Consider the following 25,158-nt stretch of genomic DNA (forward strand, 5'->3'; position numbering starts at 1 on the left):
ACGCCCATTCACTAATTGTTGACTATTTCTGTCATAGCAGGAGTAAGTATGCATGATCCATGCCTTCGGCATGGGCTAGTTCACTGTACTTGCCAGGGGCGACGGGGCACCAAACATGCGGGCTGCGCCCGCATGTTTGGTCAGACAGTTGCAACGCTGCCTTCGGCAGTGTTGCGGGAGCAATAGGCCCTCCGCCCTGCTGGGGCTCGGGCCTAATAATCTCATTATTAATCGACAGAAAACAAAGTAAAAAACAAACCTCATTTACAAAGATGTTTTATTAAAGCTGTACATAATAAACACATGAAAACATCACAAACACTCTTCAATGTTATGACAAAAAGTCAACATCTGAATGATTTAACTTTAGTGGTTTTATGCCATCTATTCTTCCCGTGTCAGTGTTGGGCAGGTTAAGTGTCATATTATTACATCTTTGTACATGAAGTGGGCACATGAAGTGGACACATGAAGTGGACACATGAAGTGGTTTAACAGCCGGCTTGTTTCCACCGGTCAGATCTGGACAAGAAGAGAACTAGATTCAATGAACGGGCCATTTTATTAGGTACAGCGCTTTACCTCTGCCACGAGGAGACGCTTCACACTTCTGTAGATGTGCCACCACACGCGCCACCACACGTTCCACCACACGCGCCACCACACGCGCCACCACACGCGCCACTCTGAGGAGACAACAACACAACATTAGGACTGACAACACTTGCCCCGGGGCAGCTGCGGCCACAGAGTTTACACTGTATTTATAACACACATGTGAGTGTTCATGTCTCAACCAGGAGGTGGCAGTGCAGCAGCAGGTAAAAGAAGTAGTAGCAGTAGTAGTAGTAGTAGCAGTAGCATTAGCATTAGCGTTAGCGTTAGCGTTAGCGTTAGCATTGGCATTAGCATTAGCATTAGCATTAGCAGTAGTAGCATTAGCATTAGCAATAGTAGCAGTAGCACTGGCATTAGCAGTAGCATTAGTAGTAGTTGCAGTAGCATTAGCATTAGCATTAGCACTAGCAGAACTCACCTCTGGGTGTTTGGCGTTGTGGGAGGAGCAGAGGGACGGGGCGTCGTCTCCCTCGGCGCTCACACTCTCTTCACACCACGAACCGTCGACTGCAACAGACCAAACATTGACCTCATGAGACAAACGGCCCTCAAACGCTGCAGAAGACCTCATCAGCTCAGAGTCACCTTTACCCTCTGACCTCTGACCTCTGAACAAAAGCATTCCAGACGGTCTCAGTGTGTGACACATGTGCTGCTGCCTTTACCACTCCACCACATGTGACGGTTCAAACTTCAGAACGACCAGAAGGGGGCGCAAGGCCGATCTGAGCTTTGTTTCCATACACTCTGACCGTGAAGAAGATTTGTGCCGTGGCGTTCCGGGGCATCAGGCTTTAAGTTCCGGCTTCTCAGACGAGTACCTTCAGATTGAAAATAAGCGTGGCCAATGCGTTTGACACTCACGGAGCGGGTTGTGCCGGTCGCTCTCCTGGTCCAGCTCGTCCTCCGGATGCCCCGCCCTCACGGCGCCCCCCAGCGGTCCGCCCAGGTATCGCCCCGGAGACAGAGAGCCCCGCCCCGACGAGGAGGAGGAGGAGCTACTGCACGAGCCGATGGACATCTGCCGCGTGACGGGAAGGAGGTCACGTGACCGCGGCGGGAGGAAGGAGGCGACGGAGACGGCTCTGGAGTCTGAAGGGGACAGGACAGTTTAAGGAGACAAAATATACAATCTAAACTAAACAAGGAACAAGGACGTGTGGAGTATTTATCAGAACGGGCTGACCTTTGCCGAGGAGGCCACAGTTGACCGCTCTGGAGTCACAGTTGACGGCTCTGGAGTCACAGTTGACCGCTCTGGAGTCACAGTTGACCGCTCTGGAGTCACAGTTGACCGCTCTGGAGTCACAGTTGACGGCTCTGGAGTCACAGTTGACCGCTCTGGAGTCACAGTTGACCGCTCTGGAGTCACAGTTGACCGCTCTGGAGTCACAGTTGACCGCTCTGGAGTCACAGTTGACCGCTCTGGAGTCGATGGCGGCGTCGCTCGGCTGGATGTCCATAAAAGGTTTGTTTCCGAGTCCCAGAAAAAGTCTCTCCTGCATCCGCACTTCTGCAAACGAAGAACGTGAAATATCTGATGGATCAGCAGCATAAAGCAGGTCTGAACAGGTCTAAAGCAGGTCTAAAGCAGGACTAAAGCTGGTCTAAAGCAGGACTAAAGCAGGACTAAAGCTGGTCTAAAGCTGGTCTAAAGCAGGACTAAGGCAGGTCTAAAGCAGGACTAAAGCAGGTCTAAAGCAGGTCTAAAGCTGGTCTAAAGCAGGACTAAAGCTGGTCTAAAGCTGGTCTAAAGCAGGACTAAAGCAGGACTAAAGCAGGTCTAAACAGGTCTAAAGCAGGACTAAAGCAGGTCTAAACAGGTCTAAAGCAGGTCTAAAGCAGGACTAAAGCTGGTCTAAAGCTGGTCTAAAGCAGGACTAAGGCAGGTCTAAAGCAGGACTAAAGCAGGTCTAAAGCAGGTCTAAAGCAGGACTAAAACAGGAATAAAGCAGGACTAAAGCAGGTCTAAAGCAGGACTAAAGCAGGTCTAAAGCAGGTCTAAAGCAGGTCTAAAGCAGGTCTAAAGCAGGAATAAAGCAGGACTAAAGCAGGTCTAAAGCAGGACTAAAGCAGGTCTAAAGCAGGTCTAAAGCAGGTCTAAAGCAGGACTAAAACAGGGTTCAAACCCAGACTTTACCTTTGTTCCTGAGAGCCTGGTCCCAGAGGATCCTCTCCAGGTCCCTGGTCCAGTCGTCCTTCAGGCCCCTACTCTCCGCCTGCAGAGTGTATGTGTCCTGGCTCTTTCTCTTTCTGAACCAGATCTCGAAGCAGAGGCCGCTGTCCCCGGAGTTCTGCGTCAGGCCGATGTCGCATGTCTGAAACACAAAAATGTACTGGATTAAAAGTACTGCAGCCAAATTTGCTCTCTGCAGTGTAAAGTAGTAGTTTTTGCTTTCACTTTGACACAGATCGAAATGAAACACGTGTGGAGAGCGTCGTTTGTCGTCTGCTGATCTGAAACCAGTGCCTCAATTGTAGTTTACAAGCAGTTCAAAAAGTCGCTTTAACAGTCTAAAGGTGGGAGATATATATCGTAAAATGTATGATATTTTAATTGTTCTTCTGGAGGTATGCAAAATTGGAGTGGATTGTTTGTAATTAAATCTATTTAAAATGAGCTAAGTTGACATATAATAATAGTATAAAGGGATATTTCAACCTCTCCTCCTCTCCTTGAACCGACACCTTAACGTGGTGGAGGGGTTTGAGTGCCCGAATGATCCCGGGAGCTATGTTGTCAGGGGCTTCAAGGCCCTGGTAGGGTCTCCCAAGGCAAACAGGTCCTAGGTGACGGGTCAGACAAAGATCGGTTCAGAAGCCTCTTATGATGACAACAAAAGCAAGGCCGTTTACGTCGCCCGGATCGGTGTCACCGGGGCCCCATCCTGGAGCCAGGCCTGGGATGGGTGCTCGATGGCGAGCGCCTGGTGGCCGGGTCTTACCCCGCGGGGCCCGGCCGGGCACAGCCCGAAGGAGCGACGTGGGGCCGCCCTCCCGTGGGCCCACCACCCGCAGGAGGATCCATAAGGGGCCGGTGCAGAGAGATCTGGGCGGCAGTCGACGGCAGGGGCCTCGGCGACCAGATCTCCAGACACAGAGACTAACTCTGGGGATATGGAATGTCACCTCGCTGGGGGGGAAAGAGCCTGAGCTTGTGCGGGAGGTTGAGCGATACCGACTAGATATAGTCGGCCTCACCTCCACGCACAGTTTGGGCTCTGGAACCCATCTCCTCGAGAGGGGCTGGACGCTCCACTTCTCTGGTGTTGCCCGCGGGGAGAGGCGACGGGCTGGTGTGGGCTTGCTTATAGCCCCTCAGCTCAGTCGCCACGTGTTGGAGTTTACCCCGGTGAACGAGAGGGTCGCGTCCCTCCGCCTTCGGGTGAGGGACAGGTCTCTCACTGTTGTGGCGGCCTACGGGCCGAACAGCAGTGCAGAGTACCCAGTCTTCTTGCAGTCCTTGGGAGGAGTACTAGACAGTGCACCGACCGAGGACTCCGTTGTTCTACTGGGGGACTTCAACGCCCACGTGGGCAATGACAGTGACACCTGGGGAGGGGTGATCGGGAAGAACGGCTTCCTGTGTTCCATGTTCTCCACCTCCATTGTTGATGCGGCTGCTCGGAGCTGTGGTCGCAAGGTCTCCGGTGCCTGTCGTGGCGGCAACCCCCGAACCCGGTGGTGGACACCGGAAGTAAGGGATGCCGTCAGACTGAAGAAGGTGGCCTATCAGGCCACTCTGGCTTGTGGGTCTCCGGAGGTCATCGACAGGTATCGGCAGGCCAAGCGAGCCGCGGCTCGTGCTGTCGCAGAGGCAAAAACCCGGGCCTGGGAGGAGTTCGGGGAAGCCATTGAGGAGGACTATCGGTCGGCACCAAAGAGTCTGGCGCCTCAGGAGGGGGAAGCAGTGCCTCACCAACACCGTTTACGGTGAGATCCGCCCTGAGTACCTAAAGTATCTGGATGTTGTAGGACTGTCTTGGTTGACACGTCTCTGCAACATCACGTGGCGGTCGGGGACCGTGCCTCTGGACTGGCAGACCGGGGTGGTGGTCCCTCTGTTCAAAAAGGGGGACCAGAGGGTGTGTTCCAACTACAGAGGGATCACACTCCTCAGCCTCCCGGGTAAGGTCTATTCCAAGGTACTGGAGAGGAGAATCCGACCGACAGTCGAACCTCGGATTCTGGAGGAGCAGAGTGGTTTTCGTCCCGGTCGTGCAACACTGAACCAGCTCTATACCCTCCATCGGGTGCTCGAGGGTTCATGGGAGTTCGGCCAACCAGTCCGCATGTGCTTTGTGGATCTGGAGAAGGCTTTCGACCGTGTCCCTCGGGGTGTCCTTTGGGGGGTGCTCCGGGAGTACGGGGTCCGGGGCCCTTTGCTCAGGGCTGTCCGGTCCCTGTATGACCGGAGCAGGAGCTGTGTTCGGATTGCCGGCAGTAAGTCAGACCTGTTCCCAGTGCATGTTGGACTCCGCCAGGGCTGCCCTTTGTCACCGGTTCTGTTCATAGTTTTTATGGACAGAATTTCTAGGCGCAGTCAGGGGTCGGAGGGTGTCCGGTTTGGGGACCACAGGATTCCATCTCTGCTGTTTGCAGACGATGTTGTCCTGATGGCTTTATCAAACCCGGACCTGCAACATGCACTGGGACGGTTTGCAGCCGAGTGTGAAGCGGCTGGGATGAGAATCAGCACCTCCAAATCCGAGGCCATGGTTCTCGACCGGAAAAGGTGGCTTGCCCTCTCCAGGTGGGTGGGGTGTCCTTGCCCCAAGTGGAGGAGTTCAAGTATCTCAGGGTCTTGTTCACGAGTGAGGGAAGGATGGAGCGTGAGATCGACAGGCGGATCGGTGCAGCGGCTGCAGTGATGCAGTCGCTGCATCGGACCGTTGTGGTGAAGAGGGAGCTGAGCCGAAAGGCAAAGCTTTCGATTTACAGGTTGGTCTACGTTCCTACCCTCACCTATGGTCATGAGCTTTGGGTAATGACCGAAAGAACAAGATTGCGGATACAAGCGGTCGAAATGAGTTTCCTCCGCCGTGTGCCTGGGCGCTCTCTTACAGATAAGGTGAGGAGCTCGGCCACACGGGGGGAGCTCGGAGTAGAGCTGCTCCTCCACGTCGAGAGGAGCCAGCTGAGGTGGCTCGAGCGTCTGTTCCGGATGCCTCCTGGGCGCCTCCCTCGGGAGGTGTCTCAGGCATGTCCCACCCGGAAGAGGCCCCGGGGAAGACCCAGGACACGCTGGAGAGACTATGTCTCTCGACTGGCCTGGGAACGCCTCGGGATCCCCCCGGAGGAGTTGGAGGAAGTGTTTGGGGAGGAGGAAGTCTGGGAGTCCCTGCTCAGACTGCTGCCCCCGCGACCCGGCCCCGGATAAGCGGCAGAAAATGGATGGATGGATGGATGGATATTTCAACCCATTAACTTTCACTAGACTTTTACAGACACATTTGAGCACATTCCTGATCCTTTGTCAAAATATCGTCTGAATATCGTTGGCGATGTCGCCCAACCCCCTGTCAGTCTACAATTTGAGGTCTGACGTTCATCAATTGGACCATTGACAAACCAGGTCCTGACACACCAGGTCCTGACAAACCAGGTCCTGACAAACCAGGTCCTCACAAACCAGGCCCTCACAAACCAGGTCCTCACAAACCAAGTCCTGACAAACCAGATCCTGACATACCAGATCCTGACATACCAGGTCCTCACAAACCAGGTCCTGACACACCAGGTCCTCAAAAACCAGGTCCTGACACACCAGGTCCTGACACACCAGGTCCTCACAAACCAGGTCCTGACAAACCAGGTCCTGAGTAACCAGGTCCTGACAAACCAGGTCCTGACAAACCAGGTCCTGACAAGCCAGGTCCTCACAAACCAGATCCTCACAAACCAGGTCCTGACAAACCAGGTCCTGACAAACCAGGTCCTGACAAACCAGGTCCTCACACACCAGGTCCTGACACACCAGGTCCTGACAAACCAGGTCCTGACAAACCAGGACTCAGCAGTGACACATGTCTGGATTTCCTCTGTTGCACAGTCACTTTTCTTGTGGATTTTCTCTGACCTTGTTTTGTAACAGCTGAAGAGTCAGTGTACATCATCACTCTCTGATGCCACAGGACGTTTCTCAATCCAGTACTGCAGAAATATGTGTACTTCTGCAGACGTGTGCGTACAAGTCTGACCTGATTGTGAACCAATTTGTAGAGAAATAAAAATGTATTATGTGTTGTACACATATGTGGACGCCGGGTCCTAGGAAGCTATGTAAAAAAGTCACATGACATTAAGACTTATCTGGAGGAAAATTAAACTGGGAAAAAAATCCCTTCCTGTCCTTTGGGATTTGAGAGGAAAAATCATCTTTCATCTAATCATCTAACTTTCACTAGACTTTTACAGACACATTTGAGCACATTCCTGATCCTTTGTCAAAATATCGTCTGACTATCGTTGGCGATGTCGACCAACCCCCTGTCAGTCTATAATTTGAGGTCAGACGTTCATCCATTGGACCATTGACAAACCAGGTCCTGACAAACCAGGTCCTGACACACCAGGTCCTCACAAACCAGGTCCTGACACACCAGGTCCTCACAAACCAGGTCCTGACAAACCAGGTCCTGACACACCAGGTCCTCACAAACCAGGTCCTGACACACCAGCTCCTGACACCAGGTCCTCACAAACCAGGTCCTGACACACCAGCTCCTGACACACCAGGTCCTCAAAAACCAGGTCCTGACACACCAGGTCCTGACACACCAGGTCCTCACAAACCAGGTCCTGACACACCAGGTCCTGACACACCAGGTCCTCACAAACCAGGTCCTGAGTAACCAGGTCCTGACAAACCAGGTCCTGACAAACCAGGTCCTGAGTAACCAGGTCCTGACAAACCAGGTCCTGACAAACCAGGTCCTGACAAACCAGGTCCTCACACACCAGGTCCTGACACACCAGGTCCTGACAAACCAGGTCCTGACAAACCAGGACTCAGCAGTGACACATGTCTGGATTTCCTCTGTTGCACAGTCACTTTTCTTGTGGATTTTCTCTGACCTTGTTTTGTAACAGCTGAAGAGTCAGTGTACATCATCACTCTCTGATGCCACAGGACGTTTCTCAATCCAGTACTGCAGAAATATGTGTACTTCTGCAGACGTGTGCGTACAAGTCTGACCTGATTGTGAACCAATTTGTAGAGAAATAAAAATGTATTATGTGTTGTACACATATGTGGACGCCGGGTCCTAGGAAGCTATGTAAAAAAGTCACATGACATTAAGACTTATCTGGAGGAAAATTAAACTGGGAAAAAATCCCTTCCTGTCCTTTGGGATTTGAGAGGAAAAATCACCACCTCTGCAAAATAGAAGAAAACAAAAATAAAAATAAAACTAAAAGATCTGCAAGAAAAAGGAAAATTAGGCCAAGAAAGGGAGTCTGCAAATGCCACTCGAAATGAAAAAGATAAGAAGAGAAATGAATGCTCTGACCTCACAGGAAATAGAAAAGAAAATGCTCTTTATTATGAGAGTGGATCAAAATGTTCTAAATTGTGATCCTGGAAAGGGTTAAGCTGAAAGAACAATTTTTAAAATACGGGAAAAGTGATGTAATCAATCAACTATTACAGCAAATCCTTTTATAAAAACCTTTATCTGGAATTTCAGGAGATAAAGAGGAGGATATAAATTCCTTTCTGGACCATCAATCTGCCTGTGATGTCAAAAGAACAAAATAAAAGATGAGGAAATACAGTAAATCTCCAGGAGCAATGGGTTCACCTCAGAGTGGTATAAAGCTCTAAAGACACACCTCAGAGTGGTATAAAGCTCTAAAGACACACCTCAGAGTGGTATAAAGCTCTAAAGACACACCTCAGAGCGGTATAAAGCTCTAAAGACACACCTCAGAGTGGTATAAAGCTCTAAAGACACACCTCAGAGTGGTATAAAGCTCTAAAGACACACCTCAGAGTGGTATAAAGCTCTAAAGACACACCTCAGAGCGGTATAAAGCTCTAAAGACACACCTCAGAGTGGTATAAAGCTCTAAAGACACACCTCAGAGTGGTATAAAGCTCTAAAGACACACCTCAGAGCGGTATAAAGCTCTAAAGACACACCTCAGAGTGGTATAAAGCTCTAAAGACACATCTCAGAGTGGTATAAAGCTCTAAAGACACACCTCAGAGCGGTATAAAGCTCTAAAGACACACCTCAGAGTGGTATAAAGCTCTAAAGACACACCTCAGAGTGTATAAAGCTCTAAAGACACATCTCAGAGTGGTATAAAGCTCTAAAGACACACCTCAGAGTGGTATAAAGCTCTAAAGACACATCTCAGAGTGGTATAAAGCTCTAAAGACACACCTCAGAGTGGTATAAAGCTCTAAAGACACATCTCAGAGTGGTATAAAGCTCTAAAGGCACACCTCAGAGTGGTATAAAGCTCTAAAGACACACCTCAGAGTGGTATAAAGCTCTAAAGACACATCTCAGAGTGGTATAAAGCTCTAAAGACACACCTCAGAGTGGTATAAAGCTCTAAAGACACATCTCAGAGTGGTATAAAGCTCTAAAGACACACCTCAGAGTGGTATAAAGCTCTAAAGACACATCTCAGAGTGGTATAAAGCTCTAAAGACACACCTCAGAGTGGTATAAAGCTCTAAAGACACACCTCAGAGTGGTATAAAGCTCTAAAGACACACCTCAGAGTGGTATAAAGCTCTAAAGACACACCTCAGAGTGTATAAAGCTCTAAAGACACATCTCAGAGTGGTATAAAGCTCTAAAGACACACCTCAGAGTGGTATAAAGCTCTAAAGACACACCTCAGAGTGTATAAAGCTCTAAAGACACATCTCAGAGTGTATAAAGCTCTAAAGACACACCTCAGAGTGGTATAAAGCTCTAAAGACACATCTCAGAGTGGTATAAAGCTCTAAAGACACACCTCAGAGTGGTATAAAGCTCTAAAGACACATCTCAGAGTGGTATAAAGCTCAAAAGACACATATCAGAGTGGTATAAAGCTCTAAAGACACACCTCAGAGTGTATAAAGCTCTAAAGACACACCTCAGAGCGGTATAAAGCTCTAAAGACACACCTCAGAGTGGTATAAAGCTCTAAAGACACATCTCAGAGTGGTATAAAGCTCTAAAGACACACCTCAGAGCGGTATAAAGCTCTAAAGACACACCTCAGAGTGGTATAAAGCTCTAAAGACACACCTCAGAGTGTATAAAGCTCTAAAGACACATCTCAGAGTGGTATAAAGCTCTAAAGACACACTTACTCCTTTACTTTTGACAACTTTTAATCTGCACTTAATAAAACTCCTCCCCTCCAAGTGTGAAAGAGGCCATCATATCCCTGAGACCGAAAGAAGGACCGACTGGACTGTGCCTCATATAGACCTATTTCTATCCTGAAAAACTACTTTATTCCATTTCATTCAGTAACTGTAGTAGCAGTGATAGTAGCAGTAGCAGTAACTGTAGTAGCAGTAACAGTATGCGCAGTACCTTGAAGGACTGCTTGTACTCGTACGTCTCGTTGCCGACCTCCGTCTTCCTGGTTTTACTGAACAGAACCAGCTCTTGGAAGAGGAAAACGTGGCGGAAACACTTCTTCTTCCTGAAGGTGACCAAGAACTCTTCCTGTCGGATGAGCGCCCCCTGCTCCTTCAAGTTCACCTGCAGCAGAGAAGGAGCTTTACCATCAGGCCAGTTTCCATGGATGCGAAAGCATCCCCCATTGAAACATCATGTATTTACACAGAGGAATCCCAATGAGAACCCTGTAAACAACAAATACAGATGTAACAAACAAACAAACAGGATATGAAGATGAAATGCCAATAAAACATTCAACAAAATAATCATTAATAATAGTCATATTTAACCAGTGCTTTGAATTTATTAAAAAGCATCAAATCATGTCCGCCTCAGGGCAGCTGTGGCTCCTGAAGTGAGTGAAGTGAACAAGCTTTTAAAATGGTAAAACAAACTCCAAGGCCTTTAAGAACGATATTGTTAAGTGTTCTAATCTGGAAGCCACCGGCAGTGACAGTGTTGGGAAAGTGGCTTCATGAACTGGGAAAGTGGCTTCATGAACTGGGAAAGTGGCTTCATGAACAGGGAAAGTTGCTTCATGAACTGGGAAAGTGGCTTCATGAACTGGGAAAGTGGCTTCATGAACTGGGAAAGTTGTTTCATGAACTGGGAAAGTGGCTTCATGAACAGGGAAAGTGGCTTCATGAACTGGAAAAGTGGCTTCATAAAGTGGGAAAGTGGCTTCATGAACAGGGAAAGTGGCTTCATGAACTGGGAAAGTGGCTTCATGAACAGGGAAAGTTGCTTCATGAACTGGGAAAGTGGCTTCATGAATTGGGAAAGTGGCTTCATGAACTGGGAAAGTGGCTTCATAAAGTGGGAAAGTGGCTTCATGAACTGGAAAAGTTGCTTCATGAACTGGGAAAGTGGCTTTATGAACAGGGAAAGTGGCTTCATGAACTGGGAATGTTGCTTCATGAACAGGGAAAGTTGCTTCATGAACTGGGAAAGTGGCTTCATGAATTGGGAAAGTGGCTTCATGAACTGGGAAAGTGGCTTCATAAAGTGGGAAAGTGGCTTCATGAACTGGAAAAGTTGCTTCATGAACTGGGAAAGTGGCTTCATGAACAGGGAAAGTGGCTTCATGAACTGGGAAAGTTGCTTCATGAACTGGGAAAGTGGCTTCATAAAGTGGGAAAGTGGCTTCATGAACTGAAAAAGTTGCTTCGTGAACTGGAAAAGTGGCTTCATGAACAGGGAAAGTTGCTTCATTAACTGGGAAAGTGGCTTCATGAACTGGGAAAGTGGCTTCATAAAGTGGGAAAGTGGCTTCATGAACTGGAAAAGTTGCTTCATGAACTGGGAAAGTGGCTTGTGGCTTCATGAACTGGGAAAGTGGCTTCAAGAACAGGGAAAGTTGCTTCATGAACTGGGAAAGTGGCTTCATGAACTGGGAAAGTGGCTTCATGAACTGGGAAAGTTGCTTCATGAACAGGGAAAGTTGCTTCATGAACTGGGAAAGTGGCTTCATGAACAGGGAAAGTGGCTTCATGAACTGGGAAAGCTGCTTCATAAAGTGGGAAAGTGGCTTCATGAACTGGAAAAGTTGCTTCATGAACTGGGAAAGTGGCTTCATGAACAGGGAAATTTGCTTCATGAACTGGGAAAGTGGCTTCATGAACTGGGAAAGTGGCTTCATAAAGTGGGAAAGTGGTTTCATGAACTGGAAAAGTTGCTTCATGAACTGGGAAAGTTGCTTCATGAACTGGGAAAGTGGCTTCATGAACAGGGAAAGTTGCTTCATGAACTGGGAAAGTGGCTTCATGAACTGGGAAAGTGGCTTCATAAAATGGGAAAGTTGCTTCATGAACTGGGAAAGTTGCTTCATGAACTGGGAAAGTGGCTTCATGAACAGGGAAAGTGGCTTCATGAACTGGGAAAGCTGCTTCATAAAGTGGGAAAGTGGCTTCATGAACTGGAAAAGTTGCTTCATGAACTGGGAAAGTGGCTTCATGAACAGGGAAATTTGCTTCATGAACTGGGAAAGTGGCTTCATGAACTGGGAAAGTGGCTTCATAAAGTGGGAAAGTGGTTTCATGAACTGGAAAAGTTGCTTCATGAACTGGGAAAGTGGCTTCATGAACTGGGAAAGTGGCTTCATGAACTGGGAAAGTGGCTTCATGAACTGGGAAAGTGGCTTCATGAACTGGGAAAGTGGCTTCATGAACAGGGAAAGTTGCTTTATGAACTGGGAAAGTGGCTTCATGAACTGGGAAAGTGGCTTCATGAACTGGGAAAGTTGTTTCATGAACTGGGAAAGTGGCTTCATGAACAGGGAAAGTGGCTTCATGAACTGGAAAAGTGGCTTCATAAAGTGGGAAAGTGGCTTCATGAACAGGGAAAGTGGCTTCATGAACTGGGAAAGTGGCTTCATGAACAGGGAAAGTTGCTTCATGAACTGGGAAAGTGGCTTCATGAATTGGGAAAGTGGCTTCATGAACTGGGAAAGTGGCTTCATAAAGTGGGAAAGTGGCTTCATGAACTGGAAAAGTTGCTTCATGAACTGGGAAAGTGGCTTCATGAACAGGGAAAGTGGCTTTATGAACTGGGAATGTTGCTTCATGAACAGGGAAAGTTGCTTCATGAACTGGGAAAGTGGCTTCATGAATTGGGAAAGTGGCTTCATGAACTGGGAAAGTGGCTTCATAAAGTGGGAAAGTGGCTTCATGAACTGGAAAAGTTGCTTCATGAACTGGGAAAGTGGCTTCATGAACAGGGAAAGTGGCTTCATGAACTGGGAAAGTTGCTTCATGAACTGGGAAAGTGGCTTCATAAAGTGGGAAAGTGGCTTCATGAACTGAAAAAGTTGTTTCGTGAACTGGAAAAGTGGCTTCATGAACAGGGAAAGTTGCTTCATTAACTGGGAAAGTGGCTTCATGAACTGGGAAAGTGGCTTCATAAAGTGGGAAAGTGGCTTCATGAACTGGAAAAGTTGCTTCATGAACTGGGAAAGTGGCTTGTGGCTTCATGAACTGGGAAAGTGGCTTCAAGAACAGGGAAAGTTGCTTCATGAACTGGGAAAGTGGCTTCATGAACTGGGAAAGTGGCTTCATGAACTGGGAAAGTTGCTTCATGAACTGGGAAAGTTGCTTCATGAACTGGGAAAGTGGCTTCATGAACAGGGAAAGTGGCTTCATGAACTGGGAAAGCTGCTTCATAAAGTGGGAAAGTGGCTTCATGAACTGGAAAAGTTGCTTCATGAACTGGGAAAGTGGCTTCATGAACAGGGAAATTTGCTTCATGAACTGGGAAAGTGGCTTCATGAACTGGGAAAGTGGCTTCATAAAGTGGGAAAGTGGTTTCATGAACTGGAAAAGTTGCTTCATGAACTGGGAAAGTTGCTTCATGAACTGGGAAAGTGGCTTCATGAACAGGGAAAGTTGCTTCATGAACTGGGAAAGTGGCTTCATGAACTGGGAAAGTGGCTTCATAAAGTGGGAAAGTTGCTTCATGAACTGGGAAAGTTGCTTCATGAACTGGGAAAGTGGCTTCATGAACAGGGAAAGTGGCTTCATGAACTGGGAAAGCTGCTTCATAAAGTGGGAAAGTGGCTTCATGAACTGGAAAAGTTGCTTCATGAACTGGGAAAGTGGCTTCATGAACAGGGAAATTTGCTTCATGAACTGGGAAAGTGGCTTCATGAACTGGGAAAGTGGCTTCATGAACTGGGAAAGTGGCTTCATAAAGTGGGAAAGTGGTTTCATGAACTGGAAAAGTTGCTTCATGAACTGGGAAAGTGGCTTCATGAACAGGGAAAGTGGCTTCATGAACTGGGAAAGTTGCTTCATGAACTGGGAAAGTGGCTTCATGAACAGGGAAAGTTGCTTCATGAACTGGGAAAGTGGCTTCATGAACTGGGAAAGTGGCTTCATAAAGTGGGAAAGTGGCTTCATGAACTGGAAAAGTTGCTTCATGAACTGGGAAAGTGGTTTCATGAGCAGGGAAAGTAGCTTCATGAACTGGGAAAGTTGCTTCATGAACTGGGAAAGTGGCTTCATAAAGTGGGAAAGTGGCTTCATGAACTGGGAAAGTGGCTTCATGAACTGGGAAAGTGGCTTCATGAACAGGGAAAGTGGCTTCATAAAGTGGGAAAGTGGCTTCATGAACTGGAAAAGTTGCTTCATGAACTGGGAAAGTGGCTTGTGGCTTCATGAACTGGGAAAGTGGCTTCAAGAACAGGGAAAGTTGCTTCATGAACTGGGAAAGTGGCTTCATGAACTGGGAAAGTGGCTTCATGAACTGGGAAAGTTGCTTCATGAACTGGGAAAGTTGCTTCATGAACTGGGAAAGTGGCTTCATGAACAGGGAAAGTGGCTTCATGAACTGGGAAAGCTGCTTCATAAAGTGGGAAAGTGGCTTCATGAACTGGAAAAGTTGCTTCATGAACTGGGAAAGTGGCTTCATGAATAGGGAAATTTGCTTCATGAACTGGGAAAGTGGCTTCATGAACTGGGAAAGTGGCTTCATAAAGTGGGAAAGTGGTTTCATGAACTGGAAAAGTTGCTTCATGAACTGGGAAAGTTGCTTCATGAACTGGGAAAGTGGCTTCATGAACAGGGAAAGTTGCTTCATGAACTGGGAAAGTGGCTTCATGAACTGGGAAAGTGGCTTCATAAAGTGGGAAAGTTGCTTCATGAACTGGGAAAGTTGCTTCATGAACTGGGAAAGTGGCTTCATGAACAGGGAAAGTGGCTTCATGAACTGGGAAAGCTGCTTCATAAAGTGGGAAAGTGGCTTCATGAACTGGAAAAGTTGCTTCATGAACTGGGAAAGTGGCTTCATGAACAGGGAAATTTGCTTCATGAACTGGGAAAGTGGCTTCATGAACTGGGAAAGTGGCTTCATAAAGTGGGAAAGTGGTTTCATGAACTGGAAAAGTTGCTTCATGAACTGGGAAAGTGGCTTCATGAACAGGGAAAGTGGCTTCATGAACTGGGAAAGTTGCTTCATGAACTGGGAAAGTGGCTTCATGAACAGGGAAAGTTGCTTCATGAACTGGGAAAGTGGCTTCATGAACTGGGAAAGTGGCTTCATAAAGTGGGAAAGTGGCTTCATGAACTGGAAAAGTTGCTTCATGAACTGGGAAAGTGGCTTCATGAGCAGGGAAAGTAGCTTCATGAACTGGGAAAGTGGCTTCATGAACTGGGAAAGTGGCTTCATAAAGTGGGAAAGTGGCTTCATGAACTGGAAAAGTTGCTTCATGAACCGGGAAAGTGGCTTCATGAACAGGGAAAGTTGCTTCATGAACTGGGAAAGTGGCTACATGAACTGGGAAAGTGGCTTCATAAAGTGGGAAAGTGGCTTCATGAACTGGAAAGGTTGCTTCATGTACTGGGAAAGTGGCTTCATGAACTTGGAAAGTGGCTTCATGAACTGGGAAAGTGGCTTCTTGAACTGGGAAAGTGGCTTCATGAACAGGGAAAGTGGCTTCATGAACTGAGAAAGTGGCTTCATGAAATGGGAAAGTGGCTTCTTGAACTGGGAAAGTGGCTTCATGAACAGGGAAAGTTGCTTCATGAACTTGGAAAGTGGCTTCATGAACTGGGAAAGTGGCTTCATGAACAGGGAAAGTTGCTTCATGAACTGGGAAAGTGGCTACATGAACTGGGAAAGTGGCTTCATGAACTGGGAAAGTGGCTTCATGAACAGGGAAAGTTGCTTCATGAACTGGGAAAGTGGCTTCATGAACTGGGAAAGTGGCTTCATGAACTGGGAAAGTTGCTTCATGAACTGGGAAAGTTGCTTCATGAACTGGGAAAGTGGCTTCATGAACAGGGAAAGTGGCTTCATGAACTGGGAAAGCTGCTTCATAAAGTGGGAAAGTGGCTTCATGAACTGGGAAAGTTGCTTCATGAACTGGGAAAGTTGCTTCATGAACTGGGAAAGTGGCTTCATGAACAGGGAAAGTGGCTTCATGAACTGGGAAAGCTGCTTCATAAAGTGGGAAAGTGGCTTCATGAACTGGAAAAGTTGCTTCATGAACTGGGAAAGTGGCTTCATGAACAGGGAAATTTGCTTCATGAACTGGGAAAGTGGCTTCATGAACTGGGAAAGTGGCTTCATAAAGTGGGAAAGTGGTTTCATGAACTGGAAAAGTTGCTTCATGAACTGGGAAAGTTGCTTCATGAACTGGGAAAGTGGCTTCATGAACAGGGAAAGTTGCTTCATGAACTGGGAAAGTGGCTTCATGAACTGGGAAAGTGGCTTCATAAAGTGGGAAAGTTGCTTCATGAACTGGGAAAGTTGCTTCATGAACTGGGAAAGTGGCTTCATGAACAGGGAAAGTGGCTTCATGAACTGGGAAAGCTGCTTCATAAAGTGGGAAAGTGGCTTCATGAACTGGAAAAGTTGCTTCATGAACTGGGAAAGTGGCTTCATGAACAGGGAAATTTGCTTCATGAACTGGGAAAGTGGCTTCATGAACTGGGAAAGTGGCTTCATAAAGTGGGAAAGTGGTTTCATGAACTGGAAAAGTTGCTTCATGAACTGGGAAAGTGGCTTCATGAACAGGGAAAGTGGCTTCATGAACTGGGAAAGTTGCTTCATGAACTGGGAAAGTGGCTTCATGAACAGGGAAAGTTGCTTCATGAACTGGGAAAGTGGCTTCATGAACTGGGAAAGTGGCTTCATAAAGTGGGAAAGTGGCTTCATGAACTGGAAAAGTTGCTTCATGAACTGGGAAAGTGGCTTCATGAGCAGGGAAAGTAGCTTCATGAACTGGGAAAGTTGCTTCATGAACTGGGAAAGTGGCTTCATAAAGTGGGAAAGTGGCTTCATGAACTGGGAAAGTGGCTTCATGAACTGGGAAAGTGGCTTCATGAACAGGGAAAGTGGCTTCATAAAGTGGGAAAGTGGCTTCATGAACTGGAAAAGTTGCTTCATGAACTGGGAAAGTGGCTTGTGGCTTCATGAACTGGGAAAGTGGCTTCAAGAACAGGGAAAGTTGCTTCATGAACTGGGAAAGTGGCTTCATGAACTGGGAAAGTGGCTTCATGAACTGGGAAAGTTGCTTCATGAACTGGGAAAGTTGCTTCATGAACTGGGAAAGTGGCTTCATGAACAGGGAAAGTGGCTTCATGAACTGGGAAAGCTGCTTCATAAAGTGGGAAAGTGGCTTCATGAACTGGAAAAGTTGCTTCATGAACTGGGAAAGTGGCTTCATGAACAGGGAAATTTGCTTCATGAACTGGGAAAGTGGCTTCATGAACTGGGAAAGTGGCTTCATAAAGTGGGAAAGTGGTTTCATGAACTGGAAAAGTTGCTTCATGAACTGGGAAAGTTGCTTCATGAACTGGGAAAGTGGCTTCATGAACAGGGAAAGTTGCTTCATGAACTGGGAAAGTGGCTTCATGAACTGGGAAAGTGGCTTCATAAAGTGGGAAAGTTGCTTCATGAACTGGGAAAGTTGCTTCATGAACTGGGAAAGTGGCTTCATGAACAGGGAAAGTGGCTTCATGAACTGGGAAAGCTGCTTCATAAAGTGGGAAAGTGGCTTCATGAACTGGAAAAGTTGCTTCTTGAACTGGGAAAGTGGCTTCATGAACAGGGAAATTTGCTTCATGAACTGGGAAAGTGGCTTCATGAACTGGGAAAGTGGCTTCATAAAGTGGGAAAGTGGTTTCATGAACTGGAAAAGTTGCTTCATGAACTGGGAAAGTGGCTTCATGAACAGGGAAAGTGGCTTCATGAACTGGGAAAGTTGCTTCATGAACTGGGAAAGTGGCTTCATGAACAGGGAAAGTTGCTTCATGAACTGGGAAAGTGGCTTCATGAACTGGGAAAGTGGCTTCATAAAGTGGGAAAGTGGCTTCATGAACTGGAAAAGTTGCTTCATGAACTGGGAAAGTGGCTTCATGAGCAGGGAAAGTAGCTTCATGAACTGGGAAAGTGGCTTCATGAACTGGGAAAGTGGCTTCATAAAGTGGGAAAGTGGCTTCATGAACTGGAAAAGTTGCTTCATGAACCGGGAAAGTGGCTTCATGAACAGGGAAAGTTGCTTCATGAACTGGGAAAGTTGCTTCATGAACTGGGAAAGTGGCTTCATAAAGTGGGAAAGTGGCTTCATGAACTGGGAAAGTGGCTTCATGAACTGGGAAAGTGGCTTCATGAAATGGGAAAGTTGCTTCATGAACTGGGAAAGTGGCTTAATGAACAGTGAAAGTTGCTTCATGAACAGTGAAAGTTGCTTCATGAACTGGGAAAGTGGCTTCATGAACTGGGAAAGTGGCTTCATAAAGTGGGAAAGTGGCTTCATGAACTGGAAAAGTTGCTTCATGAACTGGGAAAGTGGCTTCATGAACTGGGAAAGTGGCTTCATGAACTGGGAAAGTGGCTTCATAAAGTGGGAAAGTGGCTTCATGAACTGGAAAAGTTGCTTCATGAACTGGGAAAGTGGCTTCATGAACTGGGAAAGTGGCTTCATGAACAGGGAAAGTTGCTTCATGAACTTGGAAAGTGGCTTCATGAACTGGGAAAGTGGCTTCATAAAGTGGGAAAGTTGCTTCATGAACTGGGAAAGTGGCTACATGAACTGGGAAAGTGGCTTCATAAAGTGGGAAAGTGGCTTCATGAACTGGGAAAGTTGCTTCATGAACTGGGAAAGTGGCTTCATGAACAGGGAAAGTGGCTTCATGAACTGAGAAAGTGGCTTCATAAAGTGGGAAAGTGGCTTCATGAAGTGGGAAAGTGGCTTCATGAACTGGGAAAGTGGCTTCATGAAATGGGAAAGTGGCTTCATGAACTGGGAAAGTGGCTTCATGAACAGGGAAAGTTGCTTCATGAACTTGGAAAGTGGCTTCATGAACTGGGAAAGTGGCTTCATGAACAGGGAAAGTTGCTTCATGAACTGGGAAAGTGGCTACATGAACTGGGAAAGTGGCTTCATAAAGTGGGAAAGTGGCTTCATGAACTGGAAAGGTTGCTTCATGTACTGGGAAAGTGGCTTCATGAACTTGGAAAGTGGCTTCATGAACTGGGAAAGTGGCTTCTTGAACTGGGAAAGTGGCTTCATGAACAGGGAAAGTGGCTTCATGAACTGAGAAAGTGGCTTCATGAAATGGGAAAGTGGCTTCTTGAACTGGGAAAGTGGCTTCATGAACAGGGAAAGTTGCTTCATGAACTTGGAAAGTGGCTTCATGAACTGGGAAAGTGGCTTCATGAACAGGGAAAGTTGCTTCATGAACTGGGAAAGTGGCTACATGAACTGGGAAAGTGGCTTCATGAACTGGGAAAGTGGCTTCATGAACAGGGAAAGTGGCTTCATGAACTGGGAAAGTTGCTTCATGAACTGGGAAAGTGGCTTCATGAACAGGGAAAGTTGCTTCATGAACTGGGAAAGTGGCTTCATGAACTGGGAAAGTGGCTTCATGAACTGGGAAAGCTGCTTCATAAAGTGGGAAAGTGGCTTCATGAAGTGGAAAAGTTGCTTCATGAACTGGAAAAGTTTCTTCATGAACCGGGAAAGTGGCTTCATGAACAGGGAAAGTTGCTTCATGAACTGGGAAAGTTGCTTCATGAACTGGGAAAGTGGCTTCATAAAGTGGGAAAGTGGCTTCATGAACTGGGAAAGTGGCTTCATGAACTGGGAAAGTGGCTTCATGAACAGGGAAAGTTGCTTCATGAACTGGGAAAGTGGCTTCATGAACTGGGAAAGTGGCTTCATGAAATGGGAAAGTTGCTTCATGAACTGGGAAAGTGGCTTCATGAACAGTGAAAGTTGCTTCATGAACTGGGAAAGTGGCTTCATGAACAGGGAAAGTTGCTTCATGAACTGGGAAAGTGGCTACATGAACTGGGAAAGTGGCTTCATGAACTGGGAAAGTGGCTTCATGAACAGGGAAAGTGGCTTCATGAACTGGGAAAGTTGCTTCATGAACTGGGAAAGTGGCTTCATGAACAGGGAAAGTTGCTTCATGAACTGGGAAAGTGGCTTCATGAACTGGGAAAGCTGCTTCATAAAGTGGGAAAGTGGCTTCATGAAGTGGAAAAGTTGCTTTATGAACTGGGAAAGTGGCTTCATGAACAGGGAAATTTGCTTCATGAACTGGGAAAGTGGCTTCATAAAGTGGGAAAGTGGCTTCATGAACTGGAAAAGTTGCTTCATGAACCGGGAAAGTGGCTTCATGAACAGGGAAAGTTGCTTCATGAACTGGGAAAGTTGCTTCATGAACTGGGAAAGTGGCTTCATAAAGTGGGAAAGTGGCTTCATGAACTGGGAAAGTGGCTTCATGAACTGGGAAAGTGGCTTCATGAACAGGGAAAGTTGATTCATGAACTGGGAAAGTGGCTTCATGAACTGGGAAAGTGGCTTCATGAAATGGGAAAGTTGCTTCATGAACTGGGAAAGTGGCTTCATGAACAGTGAAAGTTGCTTCATGAACTGGGAAAGTGGCTTCATGAACTGGGAAAGTGGCTTCATAAAGTGGGAAAGTGGCTTCATGAACTGGAAAAGTTGCTTCATGAACTGGGAAAGTGGCTTCATGAACAGGGAAAGCTGCTTCATGAACTGGGGAAGTGGCTTCATGAACTGGGAAAGTGGCTTCATAAAGTGGGAAAGTGGCTTCATGAACTGGAAAAGTTGCTTCATGAACTGGGAAAGTGGCTTCATGAACTGGGAAAGTGGCTTCATGAACTGGGAAAGTGGCTTCATAAAGTGGGAAAGTGGCTTCATGAACTGGAAAAGTTGCTTCATGAACTGGGAAAGTGGCTTCATGAACTGGGAAAGTGGCTTCATGAACAGGGAAAGTTGCTTCATGAACTTGGAAAGTGGCTTCATGAACTGGGAAATTGGCTTCATAAAGTGGGAAAGTTGCTTCATGAACTGGGAAAGTGGCTACATGAACTGGGAAAGTGGCTTCATAAAGTGGGAAAGTGGCTTCATGAACTGGAAAAGTTGCTTCATGAACTGGGAAAGTGGCTTCATGAACAGGGAAAGTGGCTTCATGAACTGAGAAAGTGGCTTCATAAAGTGGGAAAGTGGCTTCATGAAGTGGGAAAGTGGCTTCATGAACTGGGAAAGTGGCTTCATGAAATAGGAAAGTGGCTTCATGAACTGGGAAAGTGGCTTCATGAACAGGGAAAGTTGCTTCATGAACTTGGAAAGTGGCTTCATGAACTGGGAAAGTGGCTTCATAAAGTGGGAAAGTGGCTTCATGAACTGGAAAGGTTGCTTCATGTACTGGGAAAGTGGCTTCATGAACTGGGAAAGTGGCTTCATGTACTGGGAAAGTGGCTTCATGAACAGGGAAAGTTGCTTCATGAACTTGGAAAGTGGCTTCATGAACTGGGAAAGTGGCTTCATGAACAGGGAAAGTTGCTTCATGAACTGGGAAAGTGGCTACATGAACTGGGAAAGTGGCTTCATAAAGTGGGAAAGTGGCTTCATGAACTGGAAAAGTTGCTTCATGTACTGGGAAAGTGGCTTCATGAACTGGGAAAGTGGCTTCATGAACTGGGAAAGTGGCTTCTTGAACTGGGAAAGTGGCTTCATGAACAGGGAAAGTGGCTTCATGAACTGGGAAAGTGGCTTCATGAACTGGGAAAGTGGCTTCATGAACTGGGAAAGTGGCTTCATAAAGTGGGAAAGTTGCTTCATGAACTGGGAAAGTGGCTTCATGAACAGGGAAAGTGGCTTCATGAACTGGGAAAGTGGCTTCATGAACTGGGAAAGTTGCTTCATGAACTGGGAAAGTGGCTTCATGAACTGGGAAAGTGGCTTCATAAAGTGGGAAAGTGGCTTCATGAACTGGAAAAGTTGCTTCATGAACTTAATTACCTGCTTCTTAACCCTGAACAAACCGAGGTCTATGTGCTGGTCCTAAACATCTGCGAGACGCTTTATCTGAGCAGATAGTCACACTGGACAATGTCAGTGAAGCCTCCACTTCTACTGTAAGAAAGTCTTATTAGACCAGGAGCTCTCATTTAAAGCTCATATAAATCAAGCCTGTAAAACAGACTATTTCCATTTGCGTAATATAGATAAAATCAGAGGAATCCTGCCTAAAAGCGATGCTGAACAACTTATCATGCATTTGTAACGACTAGATTAGACTATAACTCCTGCTCACAGCGTGTCCTAAAAGCTCCATAAAAAGTCTCTTCACTGGCTCCTGTCCAGTTTAGAATCACATTTAAACTCCTTCTCCTGACTTGCAAAGCCATAAATTACTTTGATGAATGATTTTGGAAATTTTAAGAAAATTGGCACAAAATTCCACTTTGGCATCCCGATCAAAAAAGTAAATAAGATCCATGTCATATTTGTTACGGCGTAGCCATAGCGATGACAGAAACCTCCCATGTTATTCAAATGGGAAAATGGCCAAATCTGTGAGATTGAAACTTTATACTTCTACGAACTTCTCCTTGGGCGTTAGCCCGATTAACCTGAAATTTGGAGTGGATCAAAAGTTATACAAATCTTTTAAAAATGACTGTCTTTGTGAGCCGCAAAATGTTCTCTTTATTTGAAAAGCAAAGGGAAGAAGACGCGACATCGTCGCAGATTCAGCAGTAGATGTAATAAAAGCACAATCCCTCCTCTTGCGGCGTGGCGAGGGCCAATCATCGCCGCTTGCGGCTATATTTAATTATTATTATTTATTTATTTTTAATTTAGTTTTTTTTTTAAACATTCTCATTATTATTATTTTCAACTTTATGAATAAACTGGTCATTTTCCACCATCTAAAGTGTGTGGTGGTCACAGACTCTGCCCCCCACACTTACGTCACACTGCTGGATGGCGTCCATGGCGAGCAGGTTGTTCCCGTGCCTCAGCTGAAACTGCACCACCTCCAGAGCCTGGCGCACCTCGTCCAGTGCCCCCTGGTGTTGGGGCCCGCACTCGCACAGCACGTCCCGGAGCAGGAGGCCGTACTTACTGATCCTCTGCACCGGCTTCAGGAGATACGACCACAGATCCATGCGGTCGCCCAGACGCAGCTGCTTCTGCTGTTGGGACACGACCAGAACAACAACGCTTTATGCATTTATTTAATCATTTATGTCATCAAACCAGTGATTAAAAGGTTTAAAACGGGAAGAGGGTCAAACGTAGGCGGGACTTCCTGATGAGAAAGTGTTGTTGGTTTCACCAGAAACTAAACCTCTTTGTTTACTCGCAGTCCTTAAATGGGCTGTCAGCCTCCTATTGTCCCTGGCTCACTCTCTCTCCTCCTGTGTAACTGATGAGCATCAGAATGCTCTGGGCGTCGACCTTTCCAGGGATTCAAATTCCATTATAAACGACCTGAAGGTTGAATCTTAAACCGTTCCTATTTAATGATGTGATGGTGTTTCTTTTTGAACACTTTTTGCCTCTTTAACACTTTCTCTTCATCTTTTGTCCTGCTCAGAATCTTCTCACGGTCTTTGATAAAGTGATTTGTGTCTTTAAGATCTGCGGTTCTACAGTTGATTGTTCCACGTTAGAGTTTAGAGTTTGTTTTTGGTTCTCACCTTGAAGAAGTCTTTTCCGTGGGCGACGAGCAGCCGGTCAGACACAGGTTTGTTCTTGCTGTAGAGCGCGTACAAGGCAAAACTGTCCCTCTGGAAGACACGAGAGGAGAGACGTTCAACAGAGCGTACAAGGCAAAGCTGTCCCTCTGGAAGACACGAGAGGAGAGACATTCAGCAGAGCGTACAAGGCAAAGCTGTCCCTCTGGAAGACAGGAGAGGAGAGACATTCAGCAGAGCGTACAAGGCAAAACTGTCCCTCTGGAAGACACGAGAGGAGAGACATTCAGCGTTCTGTTTGAGGAAATATGTTGATTGTCTTTTAAACATTTGTCATGAAAACTGCTCGTGCTGCGTCTGAGAGCGAAAACAGAATCGTTTGAATCGGAGCATTTTTAGAATTATCACATTTCCACTTTATTATTAGGCCCGAGGCCTATTAGTCCCGTAAGGCCGCGCGAAGCACGGCTGCGAAAGTGCGCACAAAATTGAGCGCGAAGCGCTCACCCACTTCCAAACACTCACTAACGCACTCCTCCACTCATGCACGCCCCGTGCAGACTAATTAGTAGTAGGAAAATGGAACATTGCCGTTGTAAAAAGGGGCGAAGCCCGTGCAAAAGTGCGCACTAAACGAGCACTTTACATTGGGATGTAAAGCACTCATTTGCGACAAGTAGCTCACGAATACGTTCCCCATCTCTTTCATGTTCCGTGCATATAAGCATGTAATGCAAAAATTGAACATTATTACTGTATAGAGGGCCAAAAACACAAAGTGGGCGGAGCCCACTCAAAATTAACGAAAGTACCCGTCAGTGACCATTGACCCACACCATGAGGTTCTTCTTCTTCTTCTTCTTCTTCTTCTTCTTCTTCTTCTTCTTCTTCTTCTTCTTCTTCTTCTTCTTCTTCTTCTTCTTCTTCTTCTTCTTCTTCTTCTTCTTCTTCTTCTTCTTCTGACCAACCCCCCTATTTTTCACCCAGTGAAAATTGACGAAAAGTCACAAAAATTTGCACACCTCTAAAAATCGTGCCTCTCTACATTCTGGCTATTTCCCTTTTCTAAAATAAAAAAGTTGGCGCGTCAGCGCCCCCAAATGTACCAAAAATGCATTGAGAGATGGGAAATGACCCCAACAATTTTTTATCGTAGAATCATGAAATTTGGCGCAGAGGTAGATGGTGACAAGAGAAGTAAAAAATATTATTACAGCGACACCATCCACCCAAACAAATGTCGGCCATATTGGTTCAAAAATGGCTAAGCATGACTCGGAGTTTTTGTGGCATCCACATCAAAAAAGTCAGTGAGACCCATGTCATAATTGTTATGGCTTTGCCGTAGCGATGACCAAAACCTCACATGTTATTCCAAAGGGGAAATCGCCAGAACATGTTTACACTTTAGACTTTCATGAACTCCTCCCAGGGCGTTAGC

At 46.5% G+C, this 25,158-nt stretch overlaps 1 protein-coding gene across 1 annotated transcript; it reads right to left on the reverse strand.

Moving 5' to 3' along the window:
- Positions 1-316: 316 nt before the first annotated feature.
- On the reverse strand, positions 317-23,810 carry LOC140359030 (puratrophin-1-like; the record flags this gene model as incomplete). The annotated part of the gene is made up of 9 exons (XM_072443903.1): positions 317-522; positions 583-686; positions 1,037-1,125; positions 1,483-1,710; positions 1,805-2,131; positions 2,759-2,936; positions 10,170-10,340; positions 22,989-23,213; positions 23,721-23,810. Coding segments are annotated over 8 exons (1,392 nt in total), but the record flags the coding sequence as incomplete, so codon positions are not given.
- Between the last annotated feature and the right edge of the window lie 1,348 nt (positions 23,811-25,158).

The sequence above is a fragment of the Eucyclogobius newberryi genome, unplaced genomic scaffold (genome assembly GCF_026437365.1).
Source record: "Eucyclogobius newberryi isolate DKJ021-1_F unplaced genomic scaffold, fEucNew1.0.hap1 SCAF_131, whole genome shotgun sequence".
Classification (NCBI taxonomy): Eukaryota; Metazoa; Chordata; class Actinopteri; order Gobiiformes; family Gobiidae; genus Eucyclogobius; species Eucyclogobius newberryi.